This window comes from Chanos chanos, chromosome 9 (assembly GCF_902362185.1).
Source record: "Chanos chanos chromosome 9, fChaCha1.1, whole genome shotgun sequence".
Lineage (NCBI taxonomy): Eukaryota > Metazoa > Chordata > Actinopteri > Gonorynchiformes > Chanidae > Chanos > Chanos chanos.
In genome coordinates this window covers 2,357,206-2,383,707 of record NC_044503.1, presented here as the reverse complement: position 1 = coordinate 2,383,707, position 26,502 = coordinate 2,357,206, and the positions used below count along the sequence as shown (strand labels likewise).

General features: G+C 44.2%; 3 protein-coding genes across 3 annotated transcripts; 2 read left to right on the top strand and 1 right to left on the bottom strand.

The window, feature by feature from the left end:
* Nucleotides 1-6,414: 6,414 nt before the first annotated feature.
* Nucleotides 6,415-7,607, bottom strand: fam32a (family with sequence similarity 32 member A). The gene is made up of 4 exons (XM_030783991.1): nucleotides 7,523-7,607; nucleotides 7,084-7,225; nucleotides 6,902-6,955; nucleotides 6,415-6,756 (listed from the first exon to the last, which is right to left on the bottom strand). The coding sequence occupies exons 1-4, from the start codon at nucleotides 7,594-7,596 to the stop codon at nucleotides 6,688-6,690; spliced, it is 339 nt and encodes a 112-aa protein (XP_030639851.1). The 5' UTR covers nucleotides 7,597-7,607; the 3' UTR covers nucleotides 6,415-6,687.
* A 334-nt stretch (nucleotides 7,608-7,941) lies between these two features.
* On the top strand, nucleotides 7,942-9,941 carry mrpl54 (mitochondrial ribosomal protein L54). The gene is made up of 3 exons (XM_030784875.1): nucleotides 7,942-8,094; nucleotides 8,842-8,998; nucleotides 9,416-9,941. The coding sequence occupies exons 1-3, from the start codon at nucleotides 7,968-7,970 to the stop codon at nucleotides 9,546-9,548; spliced, it is 417 nt and encodes a 138-aa protein (XP_030640735.1). The 5' UTR covers nucleotides 7,942-7,967; the 3' UTR covers nucleotides 9,549-9,941.
* A 2,083-nt stretch (nucleotides 9,942-12,024) lies between these two features.
* On the top strand, nucleotides 12,025-26,237 carry LOC115821161 (mucosa-associated lymphoid tissue lymphoma translocation protein 1). The gene is given in 17 exon segments (XM_075353604.1): nucleotides 12,025-12,161; nucleotides 13,041-13,207; nucleotides 14,696-14,835; nucleotides 15,631-15,781; nucleotides 16,076-16,251; nucleotides 16,559-16,655; nucleotides 16,926-16,946; nucleotides 17,569-17,576; nucleotides 18,209-18,292; nucleotides 18,294-18,498; nucleotides 18,955-19,132; nucleotides 20,055-20,129; nucleotides 20,732-20,859; nucleotides 23,266-23,415; nucleotides 24,734-24,891; nucleotides 25,283-25,420; nucleotides 25,773-26,237. Coding segments are annotated over 17 exon segments (2,478 nt in total).
* The last annotated feature ends 265 nt before the right edge of the window (nucleotides 26,238-26,502 follow it).

The window sequence follows — 26,502 nt, the reverse complement described above, 5'->3', positions numbered from 1 at the left end:
AGTGCCGCACAGAGAGGTCAGAGTCGGGATTCACGTCTTCCTTTAGGTGACGTCTGAGGTAATTAATATTTTGGCTTTTGTCGGCTTTGTGTTCCAACTCATAACTCAGCAGGTGCCCTTTGGTATGCAGTGAAGCCAAAGACAACAGCACAGCGGAGGGGGGGGGGGGTTCCTTCCCTCCTGACACACCTCAGAAACCATCTGCACACACTGTCAGGTTAGGCCTGCCGGCGCAGCGTGGAGCCTGGACGAATGGGTTGAAATATGTGTTACATACCTGCACATCTCACAGCCACGGTTCATGATGTTGTTAGCACCTCACTGAGCAGCTGTTCTGAATTTGGTACATTTATGCTTACGGTAAAAAAAAAAAAAAAAAAAACCATTCAGATGACACTCCTCTTGAGATTAGTTTACAAACAGATTAAATAAATAAATAAATACATACATACATACATAAATACATCAAGTTGTTTTGAGTTACTGCATGCTGACAGTGAGCTGTGACTGGTCAAAACGAAACAACTCCTCTCCAGATCATTTGCTGTGATCAGAATTCAAACCCACAACTTTGGAGAGTTTTCCTGACCTGTAAAACCAGCCCATTATGTTAATTTAACTACAGCGGGCACATGAGGAGCACTTTTCAGGGCCGCCATGCCGGGGCGAGAGCTGAAGGGAGACGGGTGGAGTACTGGACCGTAGCTCCACTGGAGAAGCTCAGGGTTTAAACGTCTCATTGACGGGTACAGACAGCCACAGCCAGGACAAAAACAGAGACGTTGGAACCAGCGGGTCTTCGGTACACCCCCGGTCCTCTGTCATACATACACTCTGCATGACATCACATCCCACATGACACAATGCACCACAGGACATCACACCACACACTACAGGACATCACATACTACATGACATGACATCACACCACATACTAGATGACATCACATTCTAAGTGACATCACATACGACGTGACATCACATACTACATGACATGACACCACACCACATACTAGATGACATCACATTCTAAGTGACATCACATACGACGTGACATCACATACTACATGACATGACACCACACCACATACTAGATGACATCACATTCTAAGTGACATCACATACGACGTGACATTGCATACTTCATGACATGACACCGCACCACATACTATATGACATCACCTACTACAGGACACTATGTACTAGATGACATCACATACAACACAGCACTGTGTGTGACACCACAAGACAGACGATAATTACTTATAATTTCTCTGTAATGTGAGCAGTGGATGATGTGGCCTGGCGTTTGTTCTCTTCTTCGGCGTGTTTGGGTATGATGCATTCTTTACACAGCGCATGCCTGCCTGTGTGCATGATCCAAAACACTGGATTTTCTCTCTGTTAAAGGTGTGGAATAATGTCATGTGTAGGGTTTTTTTTTTTTGTTTTACTGGGAGGCTGGAGTTTTATATGCTCCTCAGCGCTGGTTTTACAATGCCAGAGCTCTGGAAACACACCCAAAAGGTCAAGAGAAGGAAAAACTCCTCCTCAGAGCCAAGAAATGTCAACAACTCACAGGAATTTTACACTTTACACTAGAGAGGAAAACAAAAGAGGTTTAGAAAAATTTGTCTGACGCTTGAGATATTAAAGTTTAAAAAAAAGAAAAAGAAAAAAAAACAAACTTTGAATATAAACTTCTCCAACCTCCCGATCCTCGGTAAGATTTTAGAGAGAAATTCTTCCACGAAGAAATGTTGCTTTGAAAATACAAATAATTGAAGAAAATGAATTGATCCCTCTCCATATCTTAAGGATGATACTTATGTGAGCAAATAAAACACTGTGAGTTATAGCCCTTAACATGCGATACGAACATGGTGTAGAGGCAGTCACAAAATACACCCGTATTTACACCGTGTGGTTGATAATGACTGACTCGCAACATTTTCTAACCATGTGTTACTAGTGTTTGATTGCAGGTTGACACGTTCATATTTTGCGCTCGATAGATTGCATGTCATGTCTTATAACTGGTCGAGAAAATGAAACCAATATGAGTTTAAGAATCTACCGCGAGAGCAAGTTTGAGGAGGTGGAAGTTATGTTGGTTCGGATCTCGTAACTATCGTATCGTTTTATCAGTTCCATATGGAGATACGAGGCTTCTTTTTTTTCCTTTCTCTTTCCTTCTTCTTCTTTTTTTTTAAACAGAGTGACATTATTTCTCATAACGGCTCTAAACTGGAGACCCCCTGCCTGGCTGACATGCCATATCGCTTCCAGAGGAAAAAATGTGGTCCTGACTCACGGCCCTGGTGTTTTATGATCTGAGAAGGAAACGCGGCGAGAACGTCGACTCCATTTGTTTTCATTAGAGACGAAGTCCGATGGAGAGCGTCCAGTGCCTCTCGCTCGGCTAACGGAGCCAAGACATTTTTGGATAACTGGGCTCAAATCCCGAAAGCACTCACACACACTGACACTACCCGTCATATTCACTCACATTCCGCCGTTCGCGGCCTCTGAGTTATAACCCGAAGGTTACAATTGCTTCGAAGCTGAAAAATGCACGTGGAAAAGAGAGAGTGCGAGATTTTTTTTTTCTTTTTCGAACGTTTTGTTTAAGACTCCAGGTTGACGGCGATTATGCCTAATGGCTGTTTCAGAACCAGCTGGACATCTGACTGGGTTTAAAAACTCTATTCTGTGATCTGCCTGGTTCTAAGTGTGATTTGCTCGTTATCGTCATCAGCATCGTTAGCCTGTAGTAACGTCATATCTCTGTCTTGAGATGTTTGTTAATAAAAACGGGAGTCTGGCACCATACAATTTCAGTGAATACTCCTTACATTGGACAAAACAAAATGAGGATGCTAATTCTTTCTTTCTTCCTTTCTTCCTTTCTTTCTTTCTTTCTTTCTCCAAAAATATTCAGTCCTTCTCTCATGCCAAGATGGACAAACCTTAAAGGAGACGAAGAGGAAATCGGTGCCAGATGATTTTGTGGTGCACTCGTCTGTCAGCACATGTCTCAGTAAAACCAGCCAGGGAGTCATTTTAAGATCTATTGTGTGAGGTTTCCACTGAGGGCATGGCACACTGTACAGTAGCACAGAGCTCCATTCAGAGAACTGGGTTTTTTTTCCCCCCCTTGATACAGTATTTTCAGTTCTCACTGTGAGTATTTCCCCTGACGAGTGGACATTGTTAGTTTTCAGTCGACTAAAAGTTTTGCATCTGCCGCTGCATGGGTAGGTACACACACACACACACACACACACACACACACACACACACACTGTGCGGTGAGATAATTCAACCAGTCTTTGATCTGTGACCTTAAAGTGACCTTTTACACCACAGTGTGTTCTATCTTCAAATGTGGTCAGCGGTTTGCCTCAACCACAGTTTCTATATCAAACGTCACTTTCTGTCTCAGTTGTTTGATACTGAATTCTTATAGATTTCTGTGCACACAGACCCATGTCACCAACATGGAAGGGAAGGGAAGAATAAGCAGGCTGGAGCTTCAGTCTGTCTGGTGGAGTTACTCTTCACGGCACCTCTCACTAATTAAACATCTGACTGATCCCCGTTTGACACAACAACGACTATTGCTGTTACCACGCCAACTGTTACTGGCCAGAGAAATACTTCCACTAACTCTCCTACTGATGGCACTGTTTCTACACCGCTACTGTAACAGTCACTGGTACCATGACTACTGCTACTACTACTACTACTAGCACAACGATTACTACTAGTATTGCTGTTGCTTCTACTACATCTACTACTGCTACAAGCACCACAAGCATCTCCATTACTGCTTCTGGTGTCAGCACCTCTGCTACCTCTCTGTCTGCAGCCGGCACTACCACATGGCAGTCCTGTATGGAAGCGTTCTGAGGTTGTGGTGACTTGTGGGGGGGGTTGAGAGGTGTTTGGATGTATGTGTGCGTGTGTGTGTGTGTGTGTGTGTGTGTGTGTGTGTGTGTGTGTTATTTGGGGGGGGGGTCTGCTGACCTAATTATAGAGCCTCTGATTCTCTGTGGTGACCCCACATGGCTCAACCTACTGTATAAAACCTCACTGCACTCCCGCTGTGCTCCAGAGTGGCCGCCTCCCTCCCTGACTCACCTACAGAGGGATAATATTGGGGGGGGGGGCTCTTTGTACCAAGCATGCTTAATGCACATCTGCCTTACAGTTATCGGTCCAATAAAGCTGTGCTTTGATAGTTTATGATTCATGAGTTGGTCCAATGAACAGTCTGATTATGTGGTTCTGTCTTTTTCATGTGTGTTCTCTAAATGAGAGTGTTTGAAGAGCGCGCACGCACACACACGCGCGCACACACACACACACACACACGCATGCACACACGTATACACACTGTAAGTGGCACGCTCCCCGTAATAAAATCAGATGTCTTTAACATGTTCTTAATGATAACCCGAGACCTTGATGGTATGTGGTAAACTCAGTTGCAGAGACCGCAGAACAGCGTGTGTGTACACCCACCCACCCACCCACCACCACACACACACACACACACACACACTTACACTTAGTGGTGAAGTCCCTGTCTTGCTGCTTTATCTGGAAATAGAATTTATCCTGAACAATCTTCCAACTGATCTCTGACTCTTTGATTTTAATGCTCTACAGTTTATTGCACTGAGTAATTTTGGTATTTGCTTAATTGTTCAAAATGTGTGTGTGTGTGTAGTCTTTATATGCTAAAAATACTCTGGAAAACCAAAGCTACTGAAGTTGGGGGGGGGGGGGGGGGGGGATCAGCGAATGAATGTTTACAAATGGGCAAAAAAGTAAATGAGAGAAACATTTGAACCCTTGTTATCTAAATATTTAGTGAGAAGCAATTTTCTCAACGTGAAACATCCCGTTGTGAACTCGGTCATACTGTGGAGAGCTGAGCAGTGAGCTTCTCTCTGTTGTTTCTGTCTTTGAATAATCTCAACAAGGAGAGAAGCTGGCCGGTGTTTATTTATTTATTTTTTTTAATTGCCGACTTTTATTTTACTACTGAAAAATTAAAAAAAAAAAAACAGTCATGAAATGAAGGACAGATGATCCAAATGTATCCCCTACATAAAGTACACGCATGGAATTTGATCTGGAGCGTTTGCCTGGATCATTTTTCCCCCTCTTTGGTAGGAAAAGGCAACATTAATGAGAAACAAAGAATAATGGAAATCAATAAATTCCAGTGTACAGCTCAATAGATCCCTTTTTAATATAAAACAATAGAGTCTCTACTGTCCCTTGCCTTATTAATCATTACACCACTCGAGTTTGGACATCCTGTTTGGACAAGATGTTAAATAAGGTTTCTATTCCTGTCAGAATGAAGACCTCTAAGTAGCACAACCGAACAATCCCTCTGTTGACAGCGTCAGTCTGTGCAGAACCCCTACTCAGTCTACAGGCGGCTTAGTACCTAAGCTAAAATGTCATTAGAATAACAACGGCGCCACCTGGTGTCGATTCTAAAAAAATCTTAAAATACTTTGAAATAGTAATTGTTGTCCCCTGCAGGCGGTGTTTGGTACTACAAAACTTCCAGAAATTGCGAGATGTTTCGACCGTTCACTCGACTCTCGAGGCCCGAGGGTGAGTAAACTGTGGCCCGAGCCCCATTTTACGCTACGTTTGCGTCAGTTTCGCTTTATTTATTTATTTTTTTTAAGTAAATGAGTTTCCTATCGAACTAACACGATTTTCATCTATAATAACTGAGACAGCCATAGAATTCATTCTAAAGCTTTATTTCAAAACTCAAGGGTGAAGCATATATTTAGACAGAGTAATACATGTAAAACCTTGAGGATGCTGTAGGTGGGCCCTCTCCATCTTAAAAAACAAAAACAAGAAATATGGTATATTTACAAAGAGAGGAAACAACAAAGACTGGTGTATCTTGGTATTTGTTTTAAAAATATCGAACACACCACACCAACACATACTTAGCCTTTCAGTTACTACCCTTTAACTCTGTTGCCTACTGAAGGTGTCTTCTCATTTTAGCTCAAAGTAAGGGAGACCACCAGAATAAGGCAGTGTGCCATAAACCCACAGTGTTAACAGCCAGGCATTTTCAGCTACTGTCTTTAAACATCTGTGTGGTATTTCACAAAGCAAAGAGCCCCTATCTGCTGATTTAAAAAAAAGCTGTCAATGCAATGAACCATTCCAGAAGCAGAACCATTCCTCTGCCTTTTCCCCGAGTTGGTTAGTCTTGTGTTTCCCTAATATGTCCAATACGAGTGTCTGGTCATACAACTAATCTTGGCTTGTGAAATGTCTTCCCCAGTGATCTAAACAGAAGCCTCAGACAGAACCTCAAGTACGTAACTCCCATGATGCCTTTAGGATTGGACCAAAAAAAAAAAAGGGGGAGGAAGGGGAAAAAAAAAGAGGGAAAAAACTCCACAGGCCAAGAGAGAAATGAACAGAAGGAAAGCAGTTTCATTTGCTGTTGCAACTCATCATAGGTAAAGAAAAAAAAAAAGATCTTCACTGCAACAAGGTTACAACTACAGCTACACAAATGAAAACAGAGAGTGACAAACACATCAACAGATCATTAAATACGAGAAACAACGTCCGTTCAATAGTTCCGAGTCCAGGAGACTTTCGACATTCCAGAGAGCGTCGCTTTTACTTGGTCCAGCTGACTTTGGGGATGTCATAGTGCTCCGTCAGGGTGTCCAAGTGCCTGTTAAAGTCCTGTATCAGATAGACAGTGGTCAAAACAAAAACAGCAAACCGGAAGCATGATCATTCATAACTAGGATAGTACAGGACATTTACATTCATATACTGGCGTTAGATATGAGCATTCAGGTGAAATCGACGTTACCAGAATCCCTACCTCAACTCTCTGCTTGTGTGTCTTGGATGCTTTGTTCAAAATTCTCTCCATTTGCTGTTGAAAAGGAAAGGGAAGAGGAACAGAGATCAGACAAAACAAAACGAGCGTAATGCTGAGCTGCCGCTATAAAATCCAAGCGATGAGTGCTCTCAGATCACTGAAGAGTTTCGTAGTGAACCTACCCGTCTCTCTTGGATTTTGTCAAACGCAAGCTGAGCTGGCGTCCTCTTGTCCACATATGCTTTCTTGGTCTCTCCCTCCTCGTTCGTTTTGGTGATCATCATCTGTTCCAGATGTTTCCGTTCTTTATCCTTCTTTTTCTTCCTATATTGACAACACAGGCCAAACGGTCCATATTATAAACAATATATAAAGTTCCCATACAGCATCGAGACAAAATAATAAGTTCAGAAGAGGATACATAAAACAATTAAGTCGATCTAAAATTGAAAACGTAACACAGAGACGAGGATTGACGAAAACAACCAACACTAGCTAAGCTAGCTAGGCCGTTAGCATGTCTTTATTCGAAAAACCCAAGCCGTAACAAAACAGAAGAGCAAACTCGGAGCAGAAACAAAACATTGAGTTTTCAGCTAAAACGCTGTCAAGTTTACATACTTTTTGCTGACAGAGATATGTGCGTTTCCTTTAAGTTTCAACGTTCCTTTCTGGACAACTGCGTACTCTGCCATCTTGATCTTTCTTCTTTATGATAAACTCTGTGTTCCTACACCGGCGTTTAAAACATAGCTCAATGTTGCCCTCTAGGGGACAGGAATGCCACCGATGCTCTGCATATGTTTCGGTCGCACTAGCTTGCTAAACATGCAATCTGTGCAAACAGCGGCCCCTTAAAGACTTTTAAACTATCTTACCTATATTTAATAATTTTAACATTCACTTTACAAATGATTGGTACCGCTAAATTTCCTTAAACTACGTACGTGCACTGTTGTGGGCGGGCACTCCGTTTGGATTTCCCGGAAGTTGTGAAGGACGTTACATGTTTGCTAATTGCAGCATGGTGTCTTACTGTAGGTGATGAGTGTTAGCAGTAACGAAAATGGCAGTGAATTGCTTTTTGGGTTCATTTAAAAGACTGAACATCGCCGCCATCAACTCAGTAAATGAGCACCTATGTGTTAATCATCTTATCAGAGTTCAGAGCCGAGGATATGCAAAGAAACCTAGTAAGCGTGTTCTTCGCTTTTGCTTTTGTGACCTTAGATGCTGTTGTGTTCAGGTGCAAACATTATCATCACCAGTGGCTATAGTGTTTCATTATGAATTATATTCACTCAAGTATTTAGTTTTGTCTTCGGTAGTTTGTGCTTGTGCTTTAGTTAGCAGGTCACAAGGTTTACTACCCATCTCATTTCCGGCAGATACCGTGTGATCAGTTCGAGGTGTCCTCGAGTTGATTAAGATAGGAGGCAGTGTTGATTAAGCAAGATACTGACAGAAAAATCAGAGAACATTAACATTACCTAAAACTCTAACGACCCCTTCCTTTTTGGTCCGGTAAATGCGGCTATGGAATCGCGTCGTATCCTTTCAGTTCAATCTGTGGCGCTCTTGAGGAGTAGCTTCTGTCCAGGTTCTTTATCTAAGGATGTTCTACGAAACGGAACGGCTTTCAGTTAGTCAAGCCAAAACTGTCTAACAAGACAACCAACGTTCTTTGTGGACAGTCGGAACTTTCGGGACAGGTTATCTTTGTTATTTAGCACCAGAACTGTTGCATTTTATAATGATCTCCGCAGACCAGCACGAGACTCGATGAAACTTTTGCGTAAAAAATGCCACGCTGCTCCACCCGCATAATTATGCTGTAACCTACTTAGTGCTCTGTTCTGTTATTTACATCTGACTGCAGGTTCTCTTTTGGGAGTGCAGAGTAAAGAGAAAATCTGATTGTCTATTGTTTTTGCCCTCAGCTGTCAAGGGGAAAGGCAAAGGAATGGTGAAAGAAGCATTAAAAGGCCCAGAGGTTTGTAAAGACCCAGTCCGACTGACCAGTCATGCCGTCGGGGTCAACATCTTCAAACAGGGCGAGGATCCCCCGCTGAAGCCCCAAGAGGAGTATCCGGAGTGGTATGTCGTGTCCGTCAGAGAGAAACTGAACCAGATAACTGAGACTGTGACTGAGTAGTGACAGACAGAAAGAGACAGATGACAAAAAAAACCTGCCCCCTTTTTCGGGGTGGGTTAGGTGGTTGACTGATGCTGGCAGTTGATTAACATGTCTCTTCATGTTTTCTGAGCTAAGGGAAGTTCACTGGAATGTTAGAGAACTACACTGTCACTTTCCATTAGTTGTTGGTATTTCGCTTTTTTCTTTTCTTTTCTTTTCTTTTTCTTTTATTTTCTTTTCTCTTTTTTTTGCCTCAGATAGTCTTCGGCCATTAGAATCCTCAGATGCCCCTGTTTCGTGTGGTTATTAATGTTATTAATGTTTGCTTGCAGATCTAAACAGACATGACTTACACCCTGTCTATTTGCTGCCCTCAGGCTGTTTCAGCTGGATCTCGGCCCTCCGAAAAAACTTCCCGACCTGGACCCGGAAAGCCGAGAATACTGGAAGGTTCTCCGGAAAGAACACATGTGGAGATTTAACAGACTCCATAAGGGCAAAAAACTCTAAACGCTGGGAATGGGAACTTGATTTTCCTCCTGGACGCACTCACGTGTTGGGTCAGTCTTCGTCCAGACCCTCAGATACCAGCCGTGTGTTCGCCTGCTCCAAGCCTGTTCTCCCCCAGACGTCAGCGGCCGTCAGCTGACTCTCTAACCCATCACTCCGGACCTCACTTAAACCTACAGGAACGATCTGAGATGTTTGTTTAGTTGCTGCAGGTTTTTCCCCTCGTTTCACAGGGTGTGTTATGTGGATTGTAATGTTAATACAACCTGCGACAGAGAGAAGCTTCCCTCCATCACAACTCTGTATTGACCAACAGCAATGTTTTATTAATACCATTGCTTGCTGATTATCACGTCAAACAAACAACTGTCCCTCTTGGCAAAAAAGAATGAATGAATGAATGAATAAATAAATAAATTACCATGAACAAACACTGTGTTACATTGTAACATATACACATTCTACAGTGAGTTCGACAGGTAAAATAATCAATGTGACAGTGCTAAGTCCTTTAAACCAGGGCTTCTCAAACTTTTTGGGGCCAGGGAGCCCTTACAGCCCTGACCATTTTCCAAGGACCTCCTTATAATCGTAACACAGATTAAGCATATGCTTACTATCGTTTGTAACCTTAGGCGCCATTGGAACTATTTCTCTTCTACAACTTTTCAACCTAAATACTTCAGACCTGTTTCATAGCGATAAGCGGAAACACATTTCAATTTGAATCGTGTTAATAGCACTTTAAACAGAGGGTCATTTTATTCAAATTGCATTTGGACTCAACTTGACAGCATTTAAACTTTTCAAGTAATTGATCTTAAAAGCTTTCAGAAAACGAACAGTAGCGAAACTCGCATAGTCCTAATAAACCCAGACGTTTAGAACGACCAGTCTAAAGCTGACTTTCAATAAGTGCTTCAGCTTTAAACTAACGAACTTATTGCTCCTTTTTCAAATCACTGGCGGAGAGCTCTGATCAAATCACAGCAGAATCTGTAACAGTGTAACAGAGCACATCATAGAAATTACACCTGTTAGATTAGGCATTTGTAATGACACAGCACAATTTTATAATTTATAGCAACTTATTTCGCGGACCTCTTGGCTATGGGCTGGGGACCCCGCTTCGAGGACCACCGCTTTAAACGGTCTGAAGCGCTTTGGTTTCGTCGGAGGCACGCGGCGGAGTCGGCTGCCGCGCGGCGATAGGCTGGAGAAGGTGAAAGTAAACCTCACACACAGTGGAAACGGCGAGATGGGTGGGCATGCAAATACTCATCAGAAAGAGGAACTGTTTGTCGAAAGAAAGACTCCAGTGATCAGTCGTGTTAAGATTTGCGGCTTTATCTATGATAATCGAAAGATGAGCTGAGTTTTACGGTCGTACCTGATTCTTTTTTGTATGTATGTGAAACAATCTTGAAATAAAGATACAAACAGCCGGGATCCGCCTGTGAGTGCACTTTTGCAAAACAAGGATTTTTATACGCACTTCGTTTGCAAAGACTTCGAAAGTTCAGGTAGGTGGAAGAACTTAACTATTTAACGTTATCGCGACGTATATTTGTGTTTTGTCAAGATGTTACACGAACATAACTTCCTGTAGAAAACTTTACTGTACGGCACAGGTAAATGTGTTCTAGTTTAAGGGGATTTACCGCCGCAGTCCATTCCAAGTGTAAACCTGACAGAAATGAACACCGTAAAGGCTACTATATTCAGTAAAGTTTTGCTGTAAATTGTAGCTGTCGTAGGGCTACACATACTTTAAATTTGTTTGTAAACTGAATCCTCATAGACGTTACGAAACGGAACTGTTTTTCGGAACTAAACCGTGTACAGGAGGTGTTTTAAAATGTGTTCACGGTTTATCAAAGCATTGGCTGAAATCAGCATTCACGCTTTCACGCATACACCATACAAATGATCAATTCCTGGCATCTGCTCTGGAACTTAAGTGACAACCACTAGAAGTTTTAGATGTGCCAGGCACCGATTGGCAAATTGATGTACGAGCTGAAACAATGTGTGACTCTGTATTAAGTGACGCTTCGTGACACTGCGGAGCATCAACTGCGTTTTGTTGGTGCCATTTTCCACAAACCATGTGGTAAACAGAATCAACGTCTTTGGGAACACTCAATTGTAAACGAAAAGGTGCAACACATAGCGAGTTTTTTCTTACATTACAGCGAATAGAAAGCACTTTGAGGATAAAATGGACACCATCAGTCTATCCTGCGGTCAGGCTGACCCCCAGAACTATACAAAGATAGTGACTTAAAAGAGGAAGCAAGCCAATAGATGCGAAGAGAAATTTCGGTTTAATTTTGAATCCGTGGAGACGTCAATCCTGAGTACAGAGGGGACATCTTTGAGACGCGTAAATAGACCTTTTCTTCAGACCTAACACTCTTGGGTTTTTCAGCTGCTTTAGGTGAATTACGTGAAAGTGAACTGGTCTACGTGAGAGATGGATTACTGGAACCAGGGCTTGGGGACTCTAAGCGAGGCCGTTTTGTGTCGACTGGCAGATATGCTGGACAATGTCCAGTGCGGATGGAGACAGCTGGCGAGTATAGTGACCGAAGAGCCCCAGTTCCGCTGCAGGTGAGACATTTGACGTCACGGAGCCAGTAACGGCGAGTTACTTTGAGGCTGGAATGTCAGGTGAAGAGTGCTGTAAGAAGAACGTTTACAGCTACTTTTCCCTCTTAGATGTTTACTTTCTATATATCAGATTTGATTTACTGTAATTTGGTTGGTCAGCTAAACGATGCGCAACTAGAAATCAAAAAGCAACTTACGTCACAGCTTCATTATTATTATTATCATTATTATTATTATTATACTCGAAAGCAATACGTCCAAAACGTGTTTACTCAGAAAGGTTGGGAAGTATGTTGTAAGTTTATGACTCAATACCACATTAATAGTTTGTAATCGTAGCCAACCAAGACACAAAGCAGTTGGCCAGTCCGTACCCAAAGCCCCTATCTTTCCCAGCATCGCACTGCATCTACAGTAAAGGAGGCGTGGCCCGTACGTATCTTTTTTCACCTCAGGGGCAGGGAAAAACATGTCGGCAACACTTTATCAAAACTTTACCACCTTTTCGCCTTTTTGGCTCAAGTCACAACAGATCGGCAGAACTGATTACCCACATCACACTCTATTTCTGCTTTCAGGTTTTCAATCGACTATACTTCAATGTTGAATTATCCCTTATTGAAGATGTGGGTTTTCTCAAATGCCAGTTGTTTTATGTTTTCAGTAGAGAAATGTAATGTGAGCTGTGAGTTTCCCTCACTTGAAATGAAAATGTTAAGCACTTATAGTTTGATTCACTGATACCGTGGCTTAAAAAAACAAAAAACAAAACAAAAAAACCCCCAATGATGTAAATGTATTGAGTTCTGGAAATGTCTGCGTTCATTTAAATGGAAGGTTTTGTTGTGTCTGTTTGCATGGTCTGCGTCTGTATGACAGCGAACGGGAGGTGACCAGCTGCTCTCTCCAGGTGTTGAGTGCGAAGGGAAGCCCCGGGCGCTACCTGCTCGCCCTCCTGGCCGATAAGTCCTGCACTCTCAGCTACCTGTCGCAGTACCTGACGAAAATGGGCCACACGGAGGCTGCAAACTACCTCACGAACACAGGTACGCAGGCGCTAGCCCTCAACGCTGCAGGTACACAGGGGTTAGCCCTCAACGCTGCAGGTTCGCAGGGATTAGCCCTCAACGCTGCAGGTACACAGGGATTAGCCCTCAACGCTGCAGGTACACAGGGGTTAGCCCTCAACGCTGCAGGTACACAGGGATTAGCCCTCAACGCTGCAGGTACACAGGGGTTAGCCCTCAACGCTGCAGGTACACAGGGGCTAGCCCTCAACGCTGCAGGTACACAGGGATTAGCCCTCAACGCTGCAGGTACGCATGGGCTAGCCCTCAACGCTGCAGGTACACAGGGATTAGCCCTCAACGCTGCAGGTACACAGGGATTAGCCCTCAGCGGTGCAGGTACACAGGGATTAGCCCTCAACGCTGCAAGTACACAGGGGTTAGCCCTCAGCGCTGCAGGTACACAGGGGCTAGCCCTCAACACTGCAGGTACGCAATGTTTGGCCCATTGTTTGGCTGGGGTCTGGCAGACTCCAGTGACTTGCTTCTTTCTGCGTCTCACAGCTGATTGGCAGTGGTCGTAACCAACCAGCACACAACAGTGGAAAGGCACACAGCTGAAATCAAACTCACTGGCCTCTGTTTGTGAATGCACCAATGCAAAACTGACAGCTGTTATCACCCCTCCCACCAAAGACACACACACAGTCTCACACACACACACACACACACACACACACACACAACAGCAATGTGCACCAGAAGTTGAAAAATAGAGCAAATGCAGTGACTGGCAAAGCGAGACCAATTTTCAACACCTCAGACCGCGTGTCGCCATAGTAACATTTACAGCACAAGCCCTCAAAAAACAAAACAAAAAAAAGAAACGGTCTCTGTCAGCTGAGTCATGTAGTCTTTACATTTGAACAGATACAGCAAAATGGTATAGTTTGTATGACGGACTATTTTGTTTTCGAGAACGCCTCTCACAGAAAATAACCCTTTGGCATGTCTTCCTCTTGGCAAGCTGAGTGCTACGGTTCCTTTGAGAACAAGAACGTACAGGTGCAGAGAGTCAGAACCAAAGCCTAAAAGAGAACAGAGCTTGTTTTTGTCTCCTCCTCCCAGGCCTATGGTTTTATTGAACTGATGCAGGTTGACTGGTTCAGTGAAACGGGGCAGATACAGTCCGCTGCAGACAAAAGGGTCAGATATGATTAAAGACCTGCTACAAATACGTGACGTGTCTGTTGGATTTAAGGCAGAGTCCTGAGCACACACTCACACACAATGCAAACACACCCCGTTTCGTATTAAACTCATCACCAGTTTGACTGAGTGTTTGTGCAGCGTTGCCCTGGGATTTAAGGTTATATACCTTTGTCTTTATGTTGTGTTAATAAATTACATATGTGAATTTTTGTTGTCTTGCCGTTGTGTTCTGTGTTTGTGCTTAGACAAAGTGTTGCCATTTGTGTGTGTGTGTCCGTGTGTTTATGAAGAGATGAGGTTTGTGTTTCCTTGCAGTGAGGTCGATGACCGAGCAGATTGTGATCACAGAGCAGCCCCAGCCTGAGAGGGTACAGGAGGGGCAGACACTTACGCTGACCTGTAAGGCTACTGGTCCTCCTGGTCTGGAGTACCAGTGGTTCAAAGGCAAAGATGAGGTGAGTCAATACAGAGTCAGTGCACTCAACACAGTCAATACAAAATCAGTGTGTTCAACATAGTTCGTCGAATCAACACACTCAACGCCGTCAGTACAGAATCAACACAGAGTCAATACTCGCAACACAGTCGTCAAAGAGGTGAGGTTTACACTGTTTGGTTATTACATGGTTATATAGCATTATGTACGATTTTATTATGTATCATGTTGTGTGTTAAATAGTGTATTATATTGCGTGGATATCGCATGGCGACATAGCATTGTGTTCTGTTGTAGTGTATGTAATGTGCCGTGTGTTGAGTAATATGCCGTGTGTTGAGTAGTGTATTGTGTGTTGAGTAGATGTGGAGTGTTGAGTAGTGTGTTGTGTGTTGAGTAATGTGCTGTGTGTTGAGTAGTATGCTGTGTGTTAAATAGAGTGTTGAGTAATGTGCATTGAAAGTGTGTTGAGTAGTGTATTGTGTGTTGAGTAGATGTGGGGTGTTGAGTAGTGTGTTGTGTGTTGAGGGGGTGCAGGTTGTTGTATGATGTGCTGTGTGTTGAGTAATGTCTTGTGTGTTGAGTAGTGTGTTGTGTGTTGAGTAGTGTGTTGTGTGCTGAGTAATGTGTTATGTGTTGAGTAGTGTGTGGGGTGTTGAATAGATGTGGGTTGTTGTATAATGTGCTGTGTATTGACTAATGTGCTGTGTGTTGAGTAATGTGTTGTGTATTGAATAAAGTGCTGTGTATTGAATAATGTGTTGTGTGTTGAGTAGTGTGTTGTGTGTTGAGTAATGTGTTATGTGTCGTCTAGGTGCAGGGAGGCAACAGATGCGAGCTGGTTCTGAGTTCTGTCGGTTCAGCCCACGCGGGCCATTACATCTGCAGAATGAACTGTGGAGAGACATGTGTGTTCTCTCAGTGGGCCAAAGTCAGTGTGGTCTCATCTGACAGAGATAGCACAGGTAAGGCAAAATCCCTCCTCCTCCAACAGTGATCTGATGGAGAGCTGAGGGTTTTGTTTCTCTCATTTATTACTGGTTTTGGTTTGTTATCCAACAGTGCTGTAACTATTTCCTGCTCTTAAACATGAAAAAAACATTCCGTATGTACAACAGGTTAAGCGCCCTGGTATTTTTAGAATCTATCTGCCTGTCCGTACCCCCAATCTCTCTTTCTCTCTCTCTCCGTGTGTCTCTCTGTCTCTCTGCCTGTCTGTGTGGTATTTGCCTGTCTCATTGCTGAGCATTGTGTTGCAGGTTTTGCTCCCTCTTTGGTGAGTGGGTTGCGTATCATCCATCAGCCCCGGAGTCAGACTGTATCAGAGGGAGAAACTCTTTATCTAGAATGTTCTGCTGAGGCAAATCCACCACCGCAGTATCAGTGGTTTCACAACCAGGAGCCAATCAAAATGGCCAATAAAGCTTTCCTCAAGGTACTTTACTCAGCTGGTCCAATCAGCTCCCACTTCAGTATCCTCACATATACTATCCACTATTTACTAATAGCATAATATGTATACATTTTCAGGTTTAAGTTATTTAAGTATAAATTAAATAGGTATTATCATTGAATTAAGCATAAATTGTTTATTATTTAGTTAGTTTAACATGTAAATTGTTGCTCTTTCAGGAAAAAAAGAATGTAAAGTTTCAGAATCTTTGGGATTCATGTGGATTCTTGGTTCGGTCAGATGTGTGTGTGTGTGTGTGTTTAGCCTGTGTTATCTGTGTGATTGACAGGTGCCGTGTGTCAACACAGCAGACCGAGGAAGCTACAGATGTCGGGTTTACAATCTCTACCACGAGGAATGGAGCGACGAGGTCCACGTCAACATCGGTAGGAAGGAAACAGAGAATCAAGAGAGAGCGCTTTGGTCTGTTGTTTCGTCCGCAGGCTAGTTCCCCTAAAGGCAGACCTGCTTTTTAGAGAGTGCCCATTGAGAAGGCCTGTGGGCTTTGTGACTGAGTGGGATTGGATGGGGATGACGAGAGAAGAATATAAATGAAAGAGAGACATTTTGGTTTCACTTCTCCTGCAGCTTATGGCAACTTCCTCTCGCGTTTTAAACACACAGCGTAAGGTGTGAATTAACCCTTTGTCTTCCAGGACCCAGCTCCTTCTTAGAGTGTGACTGTTCTTGGAGGCCGGAGGAATCAGGTAAATGGAACTGTTTTTTTTTTTTTGACCGTTTAACTTTCAAACGCGGTTCCACAGGGTTCAGCCAGCGCATTTAAGGCTCTTTCACACCTCCAATGGGAAAAACAAAAATATGCACGCTCCACAAGGCCTGTGGTTCAAACCGAAGTTAAAACACAGACCGGTCTTCACGGACAGACACGGCTGAAGTCTGAATCATCAGCATCTTTCCCAGGTATCTGTGAAATCTCACCCTTTTTTCCCTACCTCTGTAGGTTCTGCTCTCTCCACGGATCCTTCCGGTCTTTCAAGGCAGATGACTTGCTTCTATGGTATGTCTGTGTGATTGCACCTTCATTTCAGAAATTCCCCTTAAGGATTACGTCACTGAAATTCCAGATCTATGAAATTTTCCCACGTACTACTAATTCAATAGATTAACTCACACAATACAGTTTCCAAAAGAAGCAAAAAAAACCCCCCCGATTTAAAAAGATGAGTCATTGCCTTAGAACTTCCATTCTCTTTCCTTAGAAAATTATTTGTAACGTCATCTTATGGTGAGTCTAGTGTTGGCTTGTTTAAAACATGGCAGTTCCTGACTTTGCCTGAGCATTTTGGGTCAGTGTGTTTTGTGTTTCAATAAGATTCATTAGCCCATAAAGTTCTGCTTAGCTCTCAACTGATGCGAATGCAGATGAATAGCAGTGTCAAGTCAGGCAAATTCAGATCAATAAAAAAAAAAAAAAAAAAAGTTGCAGCTACGCTATTTAAAACCACCTGTACTGATTGGCTGTGTTGTTGGTCCATGGAACATTTGTAAAACAAAACAAAACAAAACAAAAAAAACAGAGAATCCCTTGAACTAATCCATTTAAAACTAACCATGGCACGTAATCTTCATGACGCGTGCCACTCTCTCTCTCTCTCTCTCTCTCTCTCTCTCACTCTGCCTCTCTCTCTCTCTGTGTTTTTCTCTGTCCATCTCTCTCTCTCTCTCTCTCTCTCTCTCTCTCTCTCTCTCCCTCTCTCTCTCTCTGTCTTTCTCTGTCCATCTCTCTCGCTCTCTCTCTCTGCCTCTCTCTCTCTCTCTCTCTCTGTCTTTCTCTGTCCCTCTCTCTCTCTCTCTCTCTCTCTCTTTCTGTGTCTTTCTCTGTCTCTCTCTCTCTCTGCCTCTCTCTCTCTCTCTGAATATGAGGCCATCTGTACCGGTCTCAGAGCTACATGCAAACTATACTTTATTAATGTCTGAGGCATTGTCAATATTTGACAATGACAATCACAGCTTCATAAATCAGATCTCAGACTGCTGTAACCCGTGTCTGCGTTGCCTCTGCAGCGACGGACAAGGTGGCCCTGCTCCTGGGAAACATGAACTACCAGCATCATCGCCAGCTTCGTGCTCCCATGGCTGACGTCCACGAGCTGACCAACCTTCTGAGACAGTTGGACTTTAAGGTCGTCTCTCTCCTCGACCTGAACCGCCAGGAGATGCACAGCGCCGTGACTGAGTTTCTGCTGCTGCTGGACCGTGGGGTTTACGGTCAGTCTGCGGCCGGGCCGGGACGGGTCAGGTTTCGACGATCCGTTCTCGGAGTCCGTGTTCCTTTAGGTTTTCGTGCAGGTCTTTCAGAGACACATACATGCCTCCACAAACAGAGTGGTAACAGCTGGAGTGCACAGTTAGATCTGTGGTGTTAAGAGTAAGCACACCGTAGCTTTACATCTAGCCAATCACCATCCAGTGATGCCAGTGAACATTTTATAGTGTACTTTAGTTGGCTGAATTACCTTATCCTACTCTCAAACAGACCTGTAAATGTATGGATATCCTATAGTTCTACGCTTTTCTGTGGTCTCCCCCCAAACATCAAATCCATTTTTACTCATTTTGAGGTAGAAAGATGAAATGGTTGTGTGTGTATGTGTGTGTGTGTGTGTGTGTGTGTGTGTGTGTGTGTGTGTGTGTGTGTGTGTGTGTGTGTTGTGTGTTTCTCAGGTCTGCTTTACTTCGCCGGTCACGGGTACGAGAACTACGGGAACAGTTTCATGGTTCCGATCGACGCTCCGGCGTCCTACACGTCGGAACACTGTCTGTGGGTTCAAGACATTCTCCAGCGCATGCAGGAACGACAGACCGGACTCAACGTGTTTCTCCTGGACATGTGTCGCAAACGGTACACACACACACACAGCCCGTTCACACTGCGTGGCATTTCACTGTTACACTGTTGGAACGCTGGGGGGGTTGTGTCATAGTGCATAGACCTGACCGTAGATCACACACAGACCCTAGAACTTCCATGCCTTGCTCCTGGATACGTTCTAATCTGTGCATTTTCACTGGCTGTCAGAAACAGATTCACTCCAGTCTTTATACTGACACATACGGCTGTTAGAAACAGATTCACTCCAGTCTTTATACTGACACATACGGCTGTCAGAAACAGATTCACTCCAGTCTTTATACTGACACATACGGCTGTCGGAAACAGATTCACTCCAGTCTTTATACTGACACATACGGCTGTCAGAAACAGATTCACTCCAGTCTTTCAACTGACACATATGTAACACTGTGTATGTGGAAACAGGAACATAGAGGTCACGAATGCATTCAGTGGTTTATTGAAGGGAAGTCTTTTATTTAAATTACTGATTCTTTTTTTTATAAACACGAGGCAGAGACAAATAGACTTACATGTTCTGGGGAAGTGTAGTAGATTAGGTTTTTTTCTGCAGTAGTTTGGCTTAGTTAGGCAGTAAGTTAGTGGGCTGGTTTGTTCATTAGGTCATTAGGACCTAATGTGGATTTTGTTGTAATGACTCAGTTCGCCACATGTATGGTGAGGATGCCATTAAAAACTGTTAAAATGAGTGTGTCTGGTATATGACAAGTTACTAGAAAAAGTATGAGTCTTTTAAAAAAAAAATAAAATCAGCCAGGTTCCGTCTAATCTCATTTACGTCTGAGCTGATTATGAAGCGAGAGCTTGTGTCTCTCCTAACCTTCCAGTGCCAGGGCTGTTTATTACTGTGGCCAGCCTCTTTCAGTCCCTGCCAACCGAAGCCTTACCCAGATCTCGGTTTGTGTTTCAGGAACCCCAACGATGATGTCATACCACAGCCCGGCCCTCTGAGAGTGACGGCCAACATCGTGTTTGGTTACGCCACGTGAGTTTCGTTTCGCCAGTCAAACGTCTGTAAAGAGTGGGAGATGGATCAGTTCTGTGGAGAGATATTACAGAATACTCGTATAGGAACTCTAACACACGCGCCCATCCCGTCTGAAACATCTCCTGCACCAGCTCAAGTGTTTTCACAGGATCAGACCCGATTAGGCAACGTCAGTTTGGAGGGAAAGAAACAGAGAGGAGTTCACAATGCAACAAAACAGGGCCCTACCTTTGTAGCTTTGATTAAGACCGGTAATGTTATTTGAAGGTTACATTTTTTTCGGTATCCAAGGACTGGTGGAAGTCAGCAAGCGGGCAATTGCTGACTTCTACTAGTCCTTGGGCACCGAAAAAAATGTACTTTTATTTTAATATCTCTTAAATTTGATATGTTTTACCGACTCAACTTTAGGCTGCATGATGGTATGCATGAAATGTTACATAAACGTTACATAAATCTTCGTCTTCGTCTTCCTCTTCCTCTGTGCGTGATTATTACCTAGAGTTTATATCTGATATAGCTGCAGTGCTGACCAGAGTGAATTAAAGGAGTCAAAGTGCGTTGCGAAGGCCCTGACCCACCTGCCTGCTCTCGTACAGGTGTGTGGATGCTGAGGCATATGAGGTCAACGAGGACGACCTGTCCAACGGGATCTTCATCAGCTTCCTCAAACGGAGACTTCTGGAAGATGAGAAAGTGACAGTGATGCTGGACAGAGTGGCTGAAGGTTCGAGGCGTCTCTCACCACACAGTATTTCCAACATGTCCCAGGGCAATTTCAGTTGTGATTGAGAAAGTGCGAAGCTCTTGCTCTCTCTCTTTCTCTCTCTCTTTCTCTCTCTCTCTCTTGCTCTCTCTCTCTCTCTCTCTCTCTCTCTCGCTCTCTCTCTTTCTCTCTCTCTCTCTCTCTCTCTCTCTCTCTCGCTCTCTCTCTCTCTCTCTCTCTCTCTCTCTCTCTCTCTCTTTCTCTGTTTCATTCTGGTTTTTCGTGTTTGTCAATTTTTTATTTTCATTCAATACCTGTTAGCATAGGGTGTTTTTTTTTAGGCTTTTTCAGCGTGATTTCCTGTCCAACTTCCTGCAGTGCCGTTAGTGTGAACATGTAGAAATGTGTTTCGGCTACTTCTAGTCAAAAGTGGAGAGAGTTTATCTGTTCTACATTTCCTGTAAAAAATTTTTTTTGTATTCGGCTTTGAGGATTTGATGGGTATGAAATGTATGACTGTCTTACATGTGGCTTTCTCCGGGGCTTAAAAGCACTCACTCTTGCAGAAAGAGCTACTCCAGAGGGCTGCAGCCTGGCCAAAATAATGAGAGATTCTTCATAATTTTTTTATACATAAAACCATACCCTTTGCACAAACACAGGACTACAACTTCAAATGTTTTTTAAACAGTATTGCGATATGTAAGATTTTGGAGAGACCATGAGAGAATCACAAGTAAAGCCGTGTCCCCACTCCTGCCCGAAATCACTCTGTCCCCATGTCCCTCTCTCGCTGTCCCCATGTCCCTTTTCTCACTGTCCCCATGTCCCTTTTCTCACTGTCCCCATGTCCCTCTCTCACTGTCCCCACATCCCTCTCTATCTGTCCACACGTCTCTCTCTCACTGTCCCCATGTCCCTCTCTCACTGTCCCCATGTCCCTTCTCTCACTGTCCCCACGTCCCTCTCTCACTGTCCCCACGTCTCTCTCTCACTGTCCCCACGTCTCTCTCTCACTGTCCCCATGTCCCTCTCTCACTGTCCCCATGTCCCTTCTCTCACTGTCCCCATGTCCCTTTTCTCACTGTCCCCATGTCCCTCTCTCACTGTCCCCATGTCCCTCTCTCACTGTCCCCATGTCCCTTTTCTCTCTGTCCCCATGTCCCTTTTCTCACTGTCCCCACATCCCTCTCTCACTGTCCCCACGTCTCTCTCTCACTGTCCCCACGTCTCTCTCTCACTGTCCCCATGTCCCTCTCTCACTGTCCCCATGTCCCTTCTCTCACTGTCCCCATGTCCCTTTTCTCACTGTCCCCATGTCCCTCTCTCACTGTCCCCATGTCCCTCTCTCACTGTCCCCACGTCTCTCTCTCACTGTCCCCACGTCTCTCTCTCACTGTCCCCATGTCCCTCTCTCACTGACCCCATGTCCCTTCTCTCACTGTCCCCATGTCCCTTTTCTCACTGTCCCCATGTCCCTCTCTCACTGTCCCCATGTCCCTCTCTCACTGTCCCCATGTCCCTTTTCTCTCTGTCCCCATGTCCCTTTTCTCACTGTCCCCATGTCCCTTTTCTCACTGTCCCCACGTCCCTTTTCTCACTGTCCCCATGTCCCTTTTCTCACTGTCCCCATGTCCCTCTCTCACTGTCCCCACATCCCTCTCTATCTGTCCACACGTCCCTTTTCTCTCTGTCCCCATGTCCCTTTTCTCACTGTCCCCATGTCCCTTTTCTCACTGTCCCCACGTCCCTCTCTCACTGTCCCCACGTCCCTCTCTCACTGTCCCCATGTCCCTTTTCTCTCTGTCCCCATGTCCCTTTTCTCACTGTCCCCATGTCCCTTTTCTCACTGTCCCCACGTCCCTTTTCTCACTGTCCCCATGTCCCTTTTCTCACTGTCCCCACGTCCCTCTCTCACTGTCCCCACGTCCCTCTCTCACTGTCCCCATGTCCCTCTCTCACTGTCCCCACGTCCCTCTCTCACTGTCCCCATGTCCCTTTTCTCACTGTCCCCATGTCCCTTTTCTCACTGTCCCCACGTCCCTTTTCTCACTGTCCCCATGTCCCTTTTCTCACTGTCCCCATGTCCCTTTTCTCACTGTCCCCACATCCCTCTCTCACTGTCCACACATCCCTTTTCTCTCTGAATGAAAATAGTAAGTGACAGCAGCAGTGTAAGAACTGACCTGATTATAGATGTCGAAAAAAAGAAATGGCACACATAAAGAGAGAGAGAGAGAGAGGGAAAGAGAGAGAGAGAGTAAACAGTTTACCTGTGCATATAATGTAACAGTGGACCTGTATATATCTCATATGTATAATGACAGCAGCTAACACTGCTGACCTCACCGCTCTCTTATTTCCTGTTTCCTGTTGGTTGTTCTGTATGTACAGTTGTATATATGTTTCTGACTTGTTTTGGTGCAGATATGGGTCGTTGTGAGATTACGCGTGGGCGACAGGCCTTGGAGCTCCGCAGTAATCTGTCCGAGCGTCGCGCTTTGACCGACCGTATCCAGGCTCCTGACTGCTCCGTCACGGCAACTACACGCAATTTACAGTGGGCCATCGCTCACGGTGAGCCTGCCGCGTTGAACCTCACTTAGACACAAAATCTTCATTTCCTATATGACCATAATCCTACCTTTTAAAACTCTAAATACTAGCTGACAAGCGGTATGCAGTATTTGTCTTGATTTATTGCACTGTTACATAAGGAGGTGTGTGGGGACTGCAGTGAAATGTTAAGGTCCAGTTCAGTTTGTGCTACACGGCTCTGGATTGCTCTCCAGTGTAACCTTCTGTTGGGAAGTTAGTATGTTTTGTGCCTGAAACACCTCATGCCCAGCAAAACAAATATCAAACGGTTGTTATGGCAACACGTAGTAACCGCTTACTTCAGCTTCATGGCTCTGTGGTGTCACCATTAAAATGTAAGAGATTAATTATCTGTTAATCAGAGAAGACCAGCTGTGGACTCCTGTATTTCTATTCCAAACACAGCTCTCAGACAGTATCTATGTGATTGGTTCTGCTGATGCCGTGGATAAGATGTCAGTCCAGTGAAAGACATTGGACTGTACGGTGTTGTGACAAGTGAAAAAGAGTCTGTGATTTTTGTGTTGTGTGACGGTGTGACGTAGTTTGGCAGTGCTCCCTGTCTGTATATGTGATTTGTGATTTTTGTGTTGTGTGACGGTGTGACGTGGTTTGGCAGTGCTCCTTGTCTGTATATGTGATTTGTGATTTTTGTGTTGTGTGACGTAATTTGGCAGTGCTCCCTGTCTGTATCTGTGATCTGTGATTTTTGTGTTGTGTGACGGTGTGACGTGGTTTGGCAGTGCTCCTTGTCTGTATATGTGATTTGTGATTTTTGTGTTGTGTGACGTAATTTGGCAGTGCTCCCTGTCTGTATATGTGATTTGTGATTTTTGTGTTGTGTGACGGTGTGACGTGGTGTGGCAGTGCTCCCTGTCTGTATATGTGATTTGTGATTTTTGTGTTGTGTGACGTGGTTTGGCAGTGCTCCCTGTCTGTATATGTGATCTGTGATTTTTGTGTTGTGTGACGGTGTGACGTAATTTGGCAGTGCTCCCTGTCTGTATCTGTGATCTGTGATTTTTGTGTTGTGTGACGGTGTGACGTGGTTTGGCAGTGCTCCCTGTCTGTATATGTGATTTGTGATTTTTGTGTTGTGTGACGTGGTTTGGCAGTGCTCCCTGTCTGTATATGTGATTTGTGATTTTTGTGTTGTGTGACGTGGTTTGGCAGTGCTCCCTGTCTGTATATGTGATTTGTGATTTTTGTGTTGTGTGACGGTGTGACGTGGTTTGGCAGTGCTCCCTGTCTGTATATGTGATTTGTGATTTTTGTGTTGTGTGACGTGGTTTGGCAGTGATCCCCGACAGCCAGTGTCTGAAGTTTGACTGCGGCGTGAAAGTCCAGCTCGGATTCGCTGCCGAGTTTTCCAACATCATGATCATCTACACGAGAATTTTAGAGACGCCCAAAGACATCGTGTCCTGTTCTGCCCAACTCTCTAACTTCTCTGAGGTGGGTTACTGGGCCATCGAAAATATTTTAATTGCAGATGCTTCATTAAATATTACTGATAAGCATTCACCATGACTTTGTTCAGTCATGAAGTATGGCACATGTAAGAGTTTCACTAAACCACAGGGTTAAACCTCAGGAAGGAAGTGTAGTTTTGTGTTGTGTGCGGCCTGCACTCATTCAACATTCTCATTAAATCAACCGTCAGTTCTTCTGATCACACGCTCTATGCCATTGTCAGCAAAAATCAAGATTAAAAAACAGGGATATTTATGGGGGGGTACCTGCCATGTTGGGATCTTGTTTCAAGCCTCTCCTTGGACGCTACCTGTTAGAAAATATTTTTTTGAACTTCAGATTAACTTCTTGTTAAATTTCTCTACTGGTCCAGGGTCCAGAGGTGGATCTGAAACTGACCAATCAGGAGAGCCTGAGGGATGCTGGCAGTTTGCTCTTGACGATGGATAACCTGCTGACCCCAGAGGTTCCTCGGCTTTTTACACGACTCTGTGCCCTTCAGCGGCTGAAGGTGACCACAGAAGCTTTCTACGATTAAATCAACATTTGTATCTAATCATGTTATTCAGCATACAGTATGATTAGATTGAGAGTAAACTACCAACAACACTGACACCACCACCAACATGAGTAATAGTAATAATTAATGCAGCAGCAACAACAACAACAACAACAACAATAATAATAGCCTAGTAATAATAGTGATGGTAAGAATAATAAATCACACGTATTCATGCTTTGTGAAGATTAAAGATTAAATTAAAATAAGATTAAATCTGCTCTTGTACTTTGGAGATTCTGTATTTTGAATCCCATTGTCCCCCTAATTCTCTGCAATAATTTTGTACTTTTCGCATCGGCAGACGGACCTGTCGTTCACCGTGTGTCTGCAGTATCGTTATTCCAACCTGGACGAGGAGATCCAGGAGAGACGGACGGTGTCGGTCGGAAAACCGCTCGTGTCTAAACTGAACCTCCACGAGCCTCGGCTTCCGCGCTCTTTTTCCGCATCTTCCTCCTCCGACCTCCACACCTTCAGCATTCCGGAGTCTTCCTCCTTCTGCGATGACCTTGTGGGAAACTTCATGGCTTGTGAGGTCTCGTCCGCTGGGTCTGCGTCCACCTCGTGGTCCTATTACTCCCAGTCGGGAGAGTTATCTGCTCCCTCCAGCTCCAGGAGAGAGAACTTGCCGGAAGAAAATGAAAGTCCGGAATACCTGGCCCCAGACGTGTCTCAGCCGCCCGTGGCTTCCAAAAGTCTGCCCCACTACAGCGTGGACGAACTCGATTTAAAATTCAGCAACATGCCGAACTTTCATTCCTTCTAATATCACACACACACACGCACAAACCCTCCCTCTCTTTCTCTCACACTCTCTCCCTTACTGTGTGCATTGTACTTTACAAATTGTTCTCACTAAGTTTGCGTAAGAATATTTATAGCGTACGAATATGAAGTCCTTTGTCAAACCACTGGAGAGTGTGTTGCCTCCTGCACTGTATTAAACTTTTTGGCCGTGGAAAGATACGTTTGCCTGACTTATTAAAGAATGATATAGCCTACATTGAACTCTCTGTCATTGTGGAAACTGC

Coding starts and splice junctions, on each gene's coding strand:
- fam32a (XM_030783991.1), bottom strand. CDS start 7,596: ATGGCAGAGTACGCAGTTGTCCAGAAAGGAACGTTGAAACTTAAAGGA. Junction 7,226..7,522: donor CATATCTCTGTCAGCAAAAA/GTATGTAAACTT, acceptor TTGTCAATATAG/GAAGAAAAAGAAGGATAAAG. Junction 6,757..6,901: donor CACACAAGCAGAGAGTTGAG/GTAGGGATTCTG, acceptor TATCTGATACAG/GACTTTAACAGGCACTTGGA.
- mrpl54 (XM_030784875.1), top strand. CDS start 7,968: ATGGCAGTGAATTGCTTTTTGGGTTCATTTAAAAGACTGAACATCGCC. Junction 8,095..8,841: donor AGGATATGCAAAGAAACCTA/GTAAGCGTGTTC, acceptor TTTTGCCCTCAG/CTGTCAAGGGGAAAGGCAAA. Junction 8,999..9,415: donor CAAGAGGAGTATCCGGAGTG/GTATGTCGTGTC, acceptor TGCTGCCCTCAG/GCTGTTTCAGCTGGATCTCG.